At 29.2% G+C, this 13,407-nt stretch overlaps 4 protein-coding genes across 4 annotated transcripts; 2 read left to right on the top strand and 2 right to left on the bottom strand.

The window, feature by feature from the left end:
* Positions 1-272: 272 nt before the first annotated feature.
* OCT59_005598 (uncharacterized protein) lies at positions 273-2,875 on the bottom strand (the record flags this gene model as incomplete). Its single annotated transcript, XM_066138452.1, has 5 exons — positions 273-686; positions 956-1,075; positions 1,149-1,506; positions 2,246-2,466; positions 2,636-2,875. The coding sequence occupies 5 exons, from the start codon at positions 2,873-2,875 to the stop codon at positions 273-275; spliced, it is 1,353 nt and encodes a 450-aa protein (XP_065997580.1).
* A 1,086-nt stretch (positions 2,876-3,961) lies between these two features.
* On the top strand, positions 3,962-4,552 carry OCT59_005597 (uncharacterized protein; the record flags this gene model as incomplete). The annotated part of the gene is made up of 2 exons (XM_025328663.2): positions 3,962-4,067; positions 4,143-4,552. The coding sequence occupies 2 exons, from the start codon at positions 3,962-3,964 to the stop codon at positions 4,550-4,552; spliced, it is 516 nt and encodes a 171-aa protein (XP_025165599.2).
* A 1,809-nt stretch (positions 4,553-6,361) lies between these two features.
* On the top strand, positions 6,362-7,611 carry OCT59_005596 (uncharacterized protein; the record flags this gene model as incomplete). Its single annotated transcript, XM_025322725.2, has 6 exons — positions 6,362-6,448; positions 6,519-6,649; positions 6,729-6,763; positions 6,841-6,933; positions 7,012-7,108; positions 7,176-7,611. 6 exons carry the CDS (start codon positions 6,362-6,364, stop codon positions 7,609-7,611), a joined length of 879 nt encoding a protein of 292 aa, XP_025165598.1.
* Positions 7,612-11,727: 4,116 nt separating this feature from the next.
* On the bottom strand, positions 11,728-12,589 carry OCT59_005595 (uncharacterized protein; the record flags this gene model as incomplete). Its single annotated transcript, XM_066138451.1, has 3 exons — positions 11,728-11,946; positions 12,158-12,263; positions 12,534-12,589. 3 exons carry the CDS (start codon positions 12,587-12,589, stop codon positions 11,728-11,730), a joined length of 381 nt encoding a protein of 126 aa, XP_065997579.1.
* Between the last annotated feature and the right edge of the window lie 818 nt (positions 12,590-13,407).

The following is a 13,407-nucleotide window of genomic DNA, read 5'->3' as shown; positions in this document are numbered from 1 at the left end:
TTGTATTTTTTTAAGAATTTTGCTAACTTTCTCTCCGGGAGATGTCACCTAGGTGATGTCACCTGTACTAAAAATTAAAATTTATAACTGTAAATTTCACTTTTTAATTTTTGAATTTTGCAAGCAATTTTTATTTCATGTAAATTACAAATAAAGAATTTATTTTTCAAAGTTTCCGTTATATATTTGAGTAAGTTTTATTTCTTTAAAAAGATTTGTAATAAATTTTAGATTATAAGTTAGGACATCGAGATGCATAATGACCGGGTTGTTTACATTTTTGACAAAGCCTTGGAACGTTTTTGAACACTTGAGCCTTGTTCTATAGTATTCGTAACATCTTGCATTGCTTGCAATTTCCTTTTTTGTGATTTTTTTGTAACTTCACCACCTGATTTATAACGATTTGGCTGACGTCCTTTATGTTGTGTGCGTAACGGATCACCAATTACCATGTTTTCAACGCTATCTTGTTGATCAGAAAGATCCTCTTTTGTTTCTTCAATAAAAACTTTCAATTGAGTGACAAATTCTTCTACTTTATCTGCACGAACTGCATAATCAAGTGCCTTTTTAGCATAACCCATGCCAAATCCATATTTTTGTTTCAGACCTTGCATTTGCATAATATCAGGCATTTTCCTAATTCTTTCAAGATGTGAGAATGATATTGACTGTAATGGAGTCTGTTCAGATATATCGATTCAACTTTTCCAATTTGATATGATGGTATTGAAGCATGATCTTGGTTAAGAATAAACTTCTTATCATTATACCAGCGTCGTGGAATTAGTGTAATATGAAAATGAACGTAGGCTGAATAGGACATTACGCGAAAAAAATGTCTGCATACAATTCCACGATTAATAAGCCATAAGCAAGTACACAAATGAGAACCATCGTCAAGTAGAATTACATATTGTGAGGATAATTGTTGACCACGATGTCTTATTACCTTCCAAACTTCCATAATGCTACTTTGAGGTATATTTTCTAGCAAAAAAGCAAATAAAGATTGCGGCTGATCGTACTCATCCTCTCTACCTAATCTTTCATGATAAAAATCATCTCTCACCTATAAAATGAAATAAAAATGTAAGTTTTAATTAACAATTTCATTTACTTTCTTAAAAGTTGATTGTTTTTACCTCTAATAATGGTAGCCAATCAGTAACTAACGTCACATCATAGCAGAGTGATTGAGATATCTGGTCTCGTTGCTTTTGAAGAATTTGTGGTGTAAGAAAGTCTTGTAACAACTCATTTAGGTTTGGAAAATATTCATTTAATATAGTTGGTAAGCCTTTTGTTGGGATTTCATTTTTAAATTCAGTTATTGTTGCTCTTTTTGATTGATTATCAAATGCAGCTTGAACTTCTTTAACAACATCACTTAAATGGGAAGCACGAGAAAGTTTTTCCTTAATGATCTTATTAGAAACTTCAGCACGTTGAGAACTTTGAACACCTGCAGTAAAGTTTCGATTAATAGCATAACATGCCCAACTAGTTTTGCAAGAATATAAAACACGAGTGAGATATGGTTGACAAATAGGATATTTGTTAAGAAATTCATTCCATTTAATCTCAAACTGTCTATGATATAAGGAATTTCGAACAGTCAAAAATTCAGAGTGAAAGGATTTAAAACTATCTCTTAATTTTCCTTTAAGCTTTTTTCTTAAATTCAAGTCAATATGAAAAATACAAAGTAGGTGCTGTAGTATCCGATAATTACTTCTAACAGCAGATATTAAAGCTGGATCAGCATCAGAGTATAACACTATTGGTGTAACATTGCAAGCATCTCGCAACTCTTGCAAAATCCAAGAAAATGTTGCTTCTGTTTCATCCTCTATAATTGCAGCACCTACTATCAAATTCCTAAAATTATTGTCAACAACAGTAATTAACAACAATATCATATCAAATTGGTTGGTTTGTGATGTTGAATCAATGATAACAACATCGTGATATCTTTGATAGAAGCGGATCTGTTCAGGTGATATCCAAAAGAGAGAATTAAGTCTTCTTTCATCTGTATCAAAGCGTGGCTTTACTAACCATAATGGATTTTTTTCTTTTTCTAAATACAGATTATTAAGGACCTGACATGCATCATTTCTAGAAGGTGTCATTTGCAATTTAAATTTTTGAATAGCGTTGCTTAGATCTTTTTTATTAATAGTTTTGTTTGGAAAAGAAGCAACAAGCAGGTTATATTGGTTTGGTATACCCATTTTACCGTATAATCGTCCAAAATTTAATCTTTTCAAGCATCTCTTCTGTAAGTTTTCGAAATTTTGGAGCTATTTCACCAACAAGAGGATTCATTGAATGATTGTGTTCTCCAATAACACTGTTAATACGAACACCTTTTTCTTTTTTAGGAAATGCTAAATTTGTATGCCAGGTACAACCAATCATTTCTGAATCTCTATCTTGCCTATTCTCAGCTAAAACAACCTTTTCAGATTCATGTACATTAGCATGGGAACATTCAAATGTTCTCCTTCTTGTAATATTATTATCATGTAGATCGGTATACGTCTCTTTTTGCGAAGACGAAGCTTGTTGTTTCGCATAATCATCAAGGGGTAAGATTCGCTTTTGCCCAGGTCTCAAATATCATTACTGCTTTCAATTCTAATCCATCTCCTTGCTCCATAATGTCATTATCACTATCACTCTGTTCAATTTCAATTAGGTCATACCAAACACAAACATTATTATCAGAAGTAGTATCAACTTCCTCATAGGTTTCCACATTACAATCTATTCCACTTTCACGAAGATCAGAAAAGTGGCGTACAGAAGTATTAGAAAAATCAGAACAATTATTTTCACAATAATTATAATCAAAACAAAATTCCATATTAGAGATTTAGAGCAGATAAATCAGCTTTTAAAGTCAAGACACGAGCAGCACAAAAATAAGAATTTTTTTAAAATGATGATAACAATCACACGATATCAAAGATAAATAAGGTTCAAATAACCTTCAAAGAAAATTAATAAAAATTAATTGTGGTTTAGTATAGCAAACAATAACAAATAACGCGTTTAAAAAAAAGAAAAATATGTGGGAAAATAAGAGAGAGTTTATTTTATTGAGCTTATTACAAATTGATCTGATTTATAATCAGAAAATGACATCATCAAATTTAACAACTCCAACGAACCCAAACCTTACTAACCCTAATCCCCACTAATACCTAATCCTAATCACCTAATCCCTTCACCCTAATCCTAACCCCTAACCCTAACCCTAACCCTGCCTTAACTAATCTAAATTGAGTGATGTAATATACGTTAGCAAATTTACCAGATTCACATGATTTAATTTTACATAAGTGATGTCACCTGGGTTAAATCACATGGGGAGAAAACTAGTCTTATACTTTTTTTAAAATTGTATTGAGAATTAGAATCTTCTAAAACATTATCTACTGGTTCTCTTTCTGAAACAAAAAAAATCAAAAAATAGAGTCATACTCTTATTCATGTTTAATGCAACTAGTTCAATTAAACTTCCTGTACTTTTTATTCACAAATATTAAACACTAAAAGATTTAATTGGAATTAATAAATTAAAGCTTCCAGTTGATTATTTTTGAAATAAAAGTGCTTGGATGTAAACATCTATTTAGAATAAGTATTTGGAACTCTTAAATCAAAGAATAAAAAGATAAAATAAAAAGATTCTTCTTTTAGTAAATAATGCTCTAGTTCATTAGTCTAGAGTTACTAACAAATATTACAATTTATTATTTGCCATCCAATACTACAGCACATTTTGCAACCTGCTGATACTACTAATATTATTAATTTGTTTAAGGTTTATGCATTATTTAATTTGATTATACAATTAATAACATGGATTCTAATTTCTAATTAACTAACTATTAATATTAGGTGCAATATCACTTAAGATTTATAAAAAATAGAATTAAGCCTTATGATGATGAAATGGACTGAATTAAATATACCAGTTTCTAAATTGAAAATAAGTGATGCTATCTCACTTTATGCTGAAGCTTGGAAAGCTGTAACAAATAAAACTATTAGTAATTGTTAGACAAAAACTGAAATTTTGTATTGCCTTCTGCTATTACTTCACCTGGCTTCACCTTTAAGTAAAGAGCAAAATGATGATAATGAAAATCTAAATGAAATAGAAGAAGTTCAAAAATTATTAGATCAATATAATAATTTTAATTTTGGTGATTTGATGAATGCTGAAGAGTTTATCTTAATTGATGATGATAATAATTATGAAGAAAAAGAAATTACAGATGAAGAAATTGTAAATATTGTAAAATCAAATGAAATGGATCTTGCAGAAGAAGAAATAATTTTGCAATCAAAAATGTCTGTTTCAGAAGCATTAGCATCATTAGACAAAGTATTATCTTTTCTTGATAATCCACCTGATAATTTTATTATAGAACTCAATAACAGAAATTTATCACATGATCTTAAAAAACACATTGTTCTTTTTGATAAAAATAGTAGAGTTCAATCGGTATTAGATGGTTGGTTAAGCATTTAATAGATCGCGTATAGCATATGTGAACAAACGGGTGTGACAAATTTTTTTCTAACATTATAAACATTTAACATTTTATATTTTTTACGCTATGTGAAAATCACGTGATATTTGATGTACTGAACTTTTTTATTGCTCGCTTATCGAGTTCGGTATATAAAGAAAATTTGATATACCGAACATCATCTATGTACTGAACTTTTAATCCTGAACCACGTTCGGTACATTGAGATTTGACTGTATTAGGTAAGACTGTAAGAATACCGTGAAATTAGCATTGATATTTGAATCACGTGCGGAAATGTTATCAAGTTTATGGTCTGAATAAAGATAAACGGCTCAAAATTAAAAAGAGACGTCATGTATGATTACATTATTTTTGATTAGTGATTCTTTATGAAAATTTTAATTTGATATTAAAAAATAAGAAAAAATTAATTTGAGCATAAGTAAAAGCAGAATTGCACATTAATAAATATTTTACAGCAATAAATAAATACTGTATAACGCCTGATTTGAAATTGAAGATGAAAGCAAAAAATTCATATTTTTTCTTTAGTTTATACATTCATAAATAGTTTATACCTAACTTGCTTCTAATATTGCATAAAAATTTCATAACAATGTCAAAGCATCAGTCTTCTTAAAATAAAATCATAAAAGTTCTTTGAACGATGATATATATGCATATATCCAAATTTTTCATCTTTCTTTTAGTACAGATTTACAGTATATTACGGGCAAATTTCGGAGGTTTGGCCCTGTACCCCATTATTATTAATTTTTACTACTAATTGAGCGTGTTTAAAACTTATAAAATAATTAGGTATTGTTACACGTCACATCTACGATGTTTGTTGGATTATTTAAATAATAAAATCAATGAAGAATGTGACTTCTTTTTTGAGGGTACTATACGTAGGGGTATTATGGCCCGTGATACAGTATACGGTATATTAAATATTATCTATTTTGGTTTAAGTCTTAATAAATTCGTTGACAAATCAATAGTTGCAAGTTTACTAAATATACTTCTCTTATTTTGAGGAGTCGTTCCAGTACACAGCAGATATCATACACAAAAAAAAAAATAATGAACATGTCATCAGGAAATTAGTTTCCTATTTATATCTAGGCTTATTAAAATCTCCCTCATAGTAAAAAATTCAATACCTGCATATAACTCGCAAGTTGTCTTGTTCCTAATTTTTTTAATCCATGCAGATTTTTTCGAATAGATCGGCAATCATGAAGATCCAGAGACCATTTACGTTTAGCAGCGACACGTCTCACGTCTGTCAACTGCTGGAAACTGAAAAAACTTTAACTTCGATTTTTTCTGCCCAATAACTAGTATTAATTTTGGTAATTATTATATTGACTATTGATTACAACTCTTGAAAATATCTCCATATTGATATTTTAAGTCTTCCATGTAAAAGATTGTCTATTTAATTATCGTTTTATCTTGTCGGGCGACAATGTGTAATTACATGATACTTATGCTATGCAAAATGAACCTTTAAAGGGTAAATCTTTTAAACAATCCGTTGCCTTTTCCAGGTTTATTCATTAAATTATTTGCCAAATGCCTAATAAGCGTGTAACTCAACTCTTGTTTCATAAATTAAATATAAAACAAACAAAAATTTAAATTTTTTTGCCTGTTTGTCAAAAAAAAACCTATAATAAGTAAATTTTTACTATATAAGAAATCATTATTTTTTTTTCTTGACATTATTAAATAGTACGATTTGCAGATTGATAGTACGATTATTAAATATTACGGTTGCGGACTAGTAAATTCATATTATGAGCTGGAAAAAAATAGACGGTACTCTTACCCAACTTGCCGTTGGTCGTGATAATAATGTATGGGGTATAAATTTCAAGGATGAGGTAAAATATTTTCCTTTTTCAACTTTTTCCATTAAATTAGATATGTTTCATCGATCAATGTTACCCATAGATTTTCCAATACACAGGACAAACTTGGCGCAATATAGAAGGCTTAGCCGTAAATGTTGGTGTAGGTGCCGATGGTACTGTTTGGGTTGTCAACCGGTTTGACCAGATCTATGCGTGGAATGGCATAGGATGGTAAGTGATGGTCTTTCTTATTATTTTTTCTACAACTAGGTTTAAATCTTTAATTTACTACACATTTAAATTTTAATAGGACTAATGTTCCTGGAGCCCTAGTCCAGATATCAGGTAATCTACAAGCGGCAGTTTTAGGATTAATTGTCTCTTCACATTCATTTTTTAACTTAATTAACTTAACTTTACAGTTGGTGACAAATCTCAAGTTTGGGGTGTTAATCGTGCAGATAATATTTTTTATCGAACTAATGGTGATATTTTAAACGGTACATGGGTCCAAGGTTAGTAAAATTATGCGAAATTTTTGCACATTCTTCTATTTTTTACACCTTACATTCTAAGAAAAAATTATCCTTTAGTTCCAGGTCTATTGATCAATGTATCCGTAGCTTCTGATGGAACTGTATGGGGAGTTAGCAGAAATAGGGATATTTTTAGATGGAATGGCAAAGACTGGTTAGTACATCCTTTTTTTTTATCATCTATTTCTTATATTTTAATCACTTTAATCTTAATATAATAGGATTCAAATTGGTGGAAAGCTTAAACAAATATATACTAGCAGTGAATCCTCGGTTGTCGGTATTGATATCAATAATAATGTTCTTCAATATAAAGATGGTCAATGGCTCCAATATAAGGATATTAAACTTGAAAATGTCGCAATTTCTATCGATAATAATTTGTGGGGCATTGATTCCATGGAAGAGATTTATATGTTCCAACCGAATTCTACTACTTCTCCTTTGATACCTACTTCATCTACTAGTCCGACTATTAGTTCGACAGTAAACATCAATCAAGGAAATCCGGCTAGAGCGATAATAGGGTTGTCTGTAGGACTTGGTTTAGCACTAATAATCTGCGGTGCGATAATTTTATTTATTATTCGGCGTTATAAGAAAATCAAAACCAAATTTCCCGAAGTTTCAGGCTTTTCCGAAGTAGTTCGTCAATAGTATACCTATACAGTCTTATGATGGATACATTCTTTAATAATGTCATCCCAGAATTTTTTTATTTTTCGATTTAGAAGAGCTCTATCCGAGTACCTTACTATTGCAAAATATAATCTACAAATAATGTATAACGTTAAAGAATACTCCCAGAAAACGGGAACAGATCTATGGTATGCAAGAGAACAGATACAGTCGGAAATTTCATGATATCTTTAGCATGTTATAGATAAGATTCGACGTATCAAGTTTTTTAACTAAGTATTACTTTACTGCGCCACTGTACGATGACCGTTACATCGAAAATACTTCATATGCTAATTATCAATGTATATGCTGATAATATACATGAATAATAAAAATTTTCTCCGTGTACCTAATTTCGTGAGGCCGCTGGTCTCAAAAAATGGGTTATGCGGTTTTTATGATTCAAACTTTTGAATATATCCACATTTAAATAAAACGCAACTTTTTCTGTTTTGCTGACTTGAGTTTTTCTTTCTGTTTTTCCAACGAGAAACTGTCAGTAAAATTACGGACAGCTCTTTAACCCATATATTGCAAAAATTTTGTTAGCAGAAAATGACATTTCGGCATAAATAAAGCATGTCCATTGGATATACGTGAAGGTTTAATTTCAGCATGCGAACTTCCAAATTTGGGGGACCGTTAAAGCAGGGTAGAATCACGTGACTTTCGAAATTTTTCTTTTTTTTAAATAAAACTCTTTATTATATATAAAACCTTCCAAATAAACATATACTAAGTGCATTTTGACCTGTTCTGCAAGTTTACTTAGAGCACAAAATGAGGTTTAGAACACCGTTTTCGATTTATTCAACTTTTTCAATTTCGTTAAAATTGATCTATCCTTTTTTGGGTATGATCAGCAAAATTCGTTTGCTCATATGTAAAGTCAAAAACATTGTTCTTTTTCCACTTTTTCTCCCTAAGTAAACTTGTGGAGCAGGCCGAAATACACTTATTTAATGATTTTCAAGTTCACTTTAATTTTAGTTTATAAAAAATTTGTCAAATCATAATAATTTTAAATCACGTGATTCTACCCCGCTTTAACAGGCCCCCAAATTTGGTCATGTGATATTTATCTATTCGGTTCTTTCCTTAATTAATAATATCAAGGTTGCATGCACAAACCTGAGAAAGTTATAGATTTCAGACAATTAAAAACACTGTTTGCATTAAAAGCACAAATCAATAATATATTTTATCTAAATGTAATAAATTCTGAAAGAAGTCTTCAAAGTTAAAAAAATCATGATGAAATGGCATTAGAAAAGTTTTAACCTTTACATCCTTTATTAAAAGGTTATTCCATACATTGCTGAAACTTCCGATTTGGCGACTTTAACGCCGCTTGTATGTTACCATCATATGACTATATGATCACGTGCTAGCGGCAATTTTTCGTTTTGACTATTCAGTTTCTTTCTCATTACTACACATCAGCTATATAGATGCTATAAAGAATTTTAATGATTTTTTTTATATATTTTTTATAGTGCAATATTTTCTTTAATTTTTATTATAATGTATTTTTATCTAATAATTCAAAAAAATTATACGATCAAACTATAATTATTAAAAAATAAGTATTAGAATTGCTAATAAATTCAATTGAATAATTTTTTAAAATTAATTAAAATAATTAAAATGCAAATTTAAATCAATAAAAGATTAATTCAGTTTATTGTAATATTATCATCAGGAAGTTTTAAACAGGCGTATAAAGGTATTTATTAACATTGTATATCTGATATTATTAACATATATATTTTAAAATTTAATTAATTTAATTGTAAAATATTGTAAATTTATTTATCAAAAAATTAATTCCTCTTGTTATAATTGGATTGCCGCGGATTTTTAAGCGATCAACGTACTAAATTTCCGTTGACATAGCGCCCTGGTGATACAACCATAACAAGGTGGGAATGCAATCAAATAAAAAAAAATACAGTAATTTCGTGAAATTTACGAAAATACCGTTTCTATACTCAAACCCTATAAAAAAAAATAAAAGGAATGGTTAGCAAACCGTTCCATAATAATAAAAAAATAAATAATAAAACCAAGATTCATATTCGTACCTTATGAATCTTGGTTCATCCATAATGTAAATCACCCGAACCTATAAAAAAGAAAAGAACAGTTATTAGTAACTGTTCATAGTATTTTTTAAAAAAAAAAATAAAAAATAAAACCAAGATTCGTAATACGAATCTTGGTTCTCTTTTTCCGTTCGTCGGAAATCCACCCGATCCTATAAAAATCAAAGAAAAGAACGGTTAGAAACCGTTCATAATAATAAAAAACAATAAAAAAAAATCAAAATTCAGAATACTTACGAATCTTGATTCCTCTGATTTTCAGAAGACCACCCGAACCTAAACAAAAAAAAAGAACGGTTATTAGTAACCGTTCGTAATGTTAAAAAAATAAGAAAAATAAAAACCAAGATTCAGAATACTTACGAATCTTGGTTTTCCGTTCTTCGAACTGAGAAGCCTTGAATCTATAAAAAAAAAGAACGGTTATTAGTAACCGTTCGTAATGTTAAAAAATAAGAAAACAAAAACCAAGATTCGCATTCGTACTTACGAATCTTGGTTCCTCTTTTTCTGAAGATCGGAAGCCCACCGAAACCTAAAAAAAGAAGGGAACAGTTATTAGTAACCGTTCCATAATATTACAAAAAAAAACAAAAAATAAACCAAGTTTCGTACTTACGAAACTTGGTTTTTTCCGTTTTTCGGAAAACATCTGAATGGCCGAACTTACAAAAAAAAAGAGAAACGTTCAGTTAGAACGTTTCTTAAAGGAAAAAAACAAAAAAAAATGGAAGTTTCATAATGAAACGTACGAAACTTACCGTTTTCCAAAACTCTAAATCTCGAAGTTGACTGAACCTACAAAAAAAATAAGAGAAACGTTCGGTTAGAACGTTTCTTAAAGAAAAAATTAAAGAAAATAAAGTTTCGCAACATCTGTTGCGAAACTTACTATTCTACTACCCTGAAGTCTGATACCTACAAAAAGAGAAAGAAAGAAATGTTAGTCACGTTTCTTCAACAATAAAAAAAATTTAAAGTTTCGCAACGGACGTTGCGAAACTCACCATTTTACCCGGGAACCCGTAGACCTACAAAAATAAAAAAAGAAACGTTAGTCATGTTTCGTTAAAATAAATTAAAAAAAAATTAATTTAGGAATTTCGTTTACCTTCGAAATTCCGTCCGTGAATCATCCAGACCTAAAAAAAATAAAAAAACGAAACGTTAGTCACGTTTTGTTAAAAACAAAGTTAAAACAATTTTGAAGGTTTACCTTCAAAATTCCCGTCCGTGAGCTGTCCAGAAAGCCGCAGTCCTAAAAAAAATAAAAAAAACGAAACGTTAGATACGTTTCGTAAAACAAACAAAAAAATTTAAAAAAAAATGAAATGTTTTTTAACGTTTCGTTAAAAAATGAAATAAAATAAAAAATCGGAACGGTAGCTAACGTTCCGATTAAAAAAAAAAAGAAAAAAAAATGTTTCGAAACGTTTAAAAACGTTTCGTTAAAAAATGAAAAAATAAAAAAAATTGGAACGTTAGCGCGTTAAAGATTAAAATATGAAAAAAAATTATTTTTGAAACGTTTTTTGCGATTAAAAAAATATGAAAAAAAATTATTTTTCAAACGTTTTTCGTTTCGAAAGAAAGTTAATTCACACGACTTATTTTCATATTTTGAATATCTTCACCATTTTCGAAAGAAAATATAAAACTATCACTTGCAGGGTATTTTCTATTAGAATTTGTAAATCCAATTGGATTATACCCTCCGTAAATTTCTGTTGATTTTTTTTTTAACTAATACCAAGCAAGAACCTCGATAATTACATTTAACACGAAATGACTTCGAATTAATTCCATCCTCGCTACCACGATAAAGAAGATCAAAATTATACTTGTCACTGGATGTTATATTGTTTAAATCTTTTTTATCGATTCAACTAGCAATTATATTAGCTAGTTTTGAATTTATAAGATTTGATTCGATTTTTAGTTTTCCAATTCGTGGCGGTAAGACAAAGTTTTTTTATAATAGAATTCTTTAAATATGGAGAGGAATAGCAGCTTTATAAGGACGAACTTTATCGTAAAAATCTGCGAGAGAAATATCCATAAACCGAATAAGAGGAATAAATTGACTTATAGTTCCCTTTAATGCTTCGTAATCATCTTCACTCCATTCTGTTCTATCGCTTCCCAAACCAGAAATTTGTTCAATACCCCAATTAATTAAAAAATCCCAAGCAACAATTTCTTCAATCTGCAAGTCGTCGTTTAAGTAAGTTATAAAGAATATCTTCTTCAAGTGATGGAAAATTTTTTGAAGTAAATAATTGTGAATCTTCACTCATACATTCCATACAATAATCCTGCAATTTTTCGCAATTTTTAAGTTTAAAAGTTGTATAAAAAACATAAGCGAAATTTTGTTTTATCCAAATCGTCTGTTTTTTAATTAAATGATCTTAAACATAATTAAATAATTTTTCGAGAAGAAATTCAGCTGATGTGATCAAAACTCCAAAAATATCTTCTCCAGATTTCTTACATAAATCAGCTTCACCCGTATAAATATACCTAATTATATTAAATTGATTTTTTTTTAAATGGAAAGTGAAAGGGGAAAGTAAAGGGGAAAATGGGACGAAAAGGTAATGGGAAACGAAAGGGAAGGGGAGAACGAAGCAAAAAAAAATTAAGCTTTGCTAAAAAAAGCTTAATTTTTTTTGCTATACCGCAGTCCGTAGCGGTAATTAGTATCACGTAATATACTACCCGCAGTTTGATCAGTCTAACTTTTTTAAACTTTTTTATCAACGAAACTAATCATCCCCTTTCGCTCTTTACCTTTCATTCTCCCATTTCTTTCCTTCATTTTTCTCTTCGTTCCTTCTCCTCTTCATTATTTTATATCTTATTTTTTTTTAAAAAAAAAATTTTCTATGTTAAAAAACTGTCTATAATTTTTTTTTCCGTTAAAAGTTAATTTAAAAAAAAATTTTTTTTTACAGTTTTTTAACCATCATATTTTAATTTTTTTTTATAATAAGTTAAATTTCAATTTTTTTTCCCCGTCCTTTCCATCTTTTATCATGTTTTATTTAAAAAAGTGTTGAAGAGAACCACAAAAAAAATCAAATTCTATAACGATAATGAAACATTATAACATTTCAATGTTTTTCTTTTTTTAGGCGGTTCCTTTGGTCTCCTATGCGACATTTCGTAAGTTTTAGAAAAAAAATTTTTTTTTTCTTTAATTTATTTAACGAACAGTTACTCACAGTTCATTTTTTTCTTTTTCAGGCAATTCTTCAGATCTCTTTGGTTGCACGGGATGTTGTTTTCGGTAAGTTTTTTTTCTCTGTTATAGTCTATTATTTTAACGAAACGTATGTTTAACGTTTCAAACTTTGTCTTTTTTTTAGACGGGCCTGGTCGCATGGGAAAGGAAATCGGGACTATATTTATTTTCAAATTTAATTCATTTTTTAGGTGACTTTTTGGGATGCGTAAGGTGAGATTTTAAATGGATATTTTTTAAATGAATCTTTTTACGAAACGCTTACTAACGTTTTGTCCTTTCATTTTTCTTAGACAGCAAGTACTTCGGGATCTTGGACACACAGAATTTTGCTTTCAGTAAGATTTTTTTTTCTCTGTTTTAGTTTATTATTGTAACGGAAATTATATTTAACATTTCGAATTTAATTCTTTTTTTAGA

The sequence above is a fragment of the Rhizophagus irregularis genome, chromosome 13 (genome assembly GCF_026210795.1).
Source record: "Rhizophagus irregularis chromosome 13, complete sequence".
NCBI lineage: Eukaryota > Fungi > Glomeromycota > Glomeromycetes > Glomerales > Glomeraceae > Rhizophagus > Rhizophagus irregularis.
This window is presented reverse-complemented; position numbering and strand designations above follow the sequence as displayed.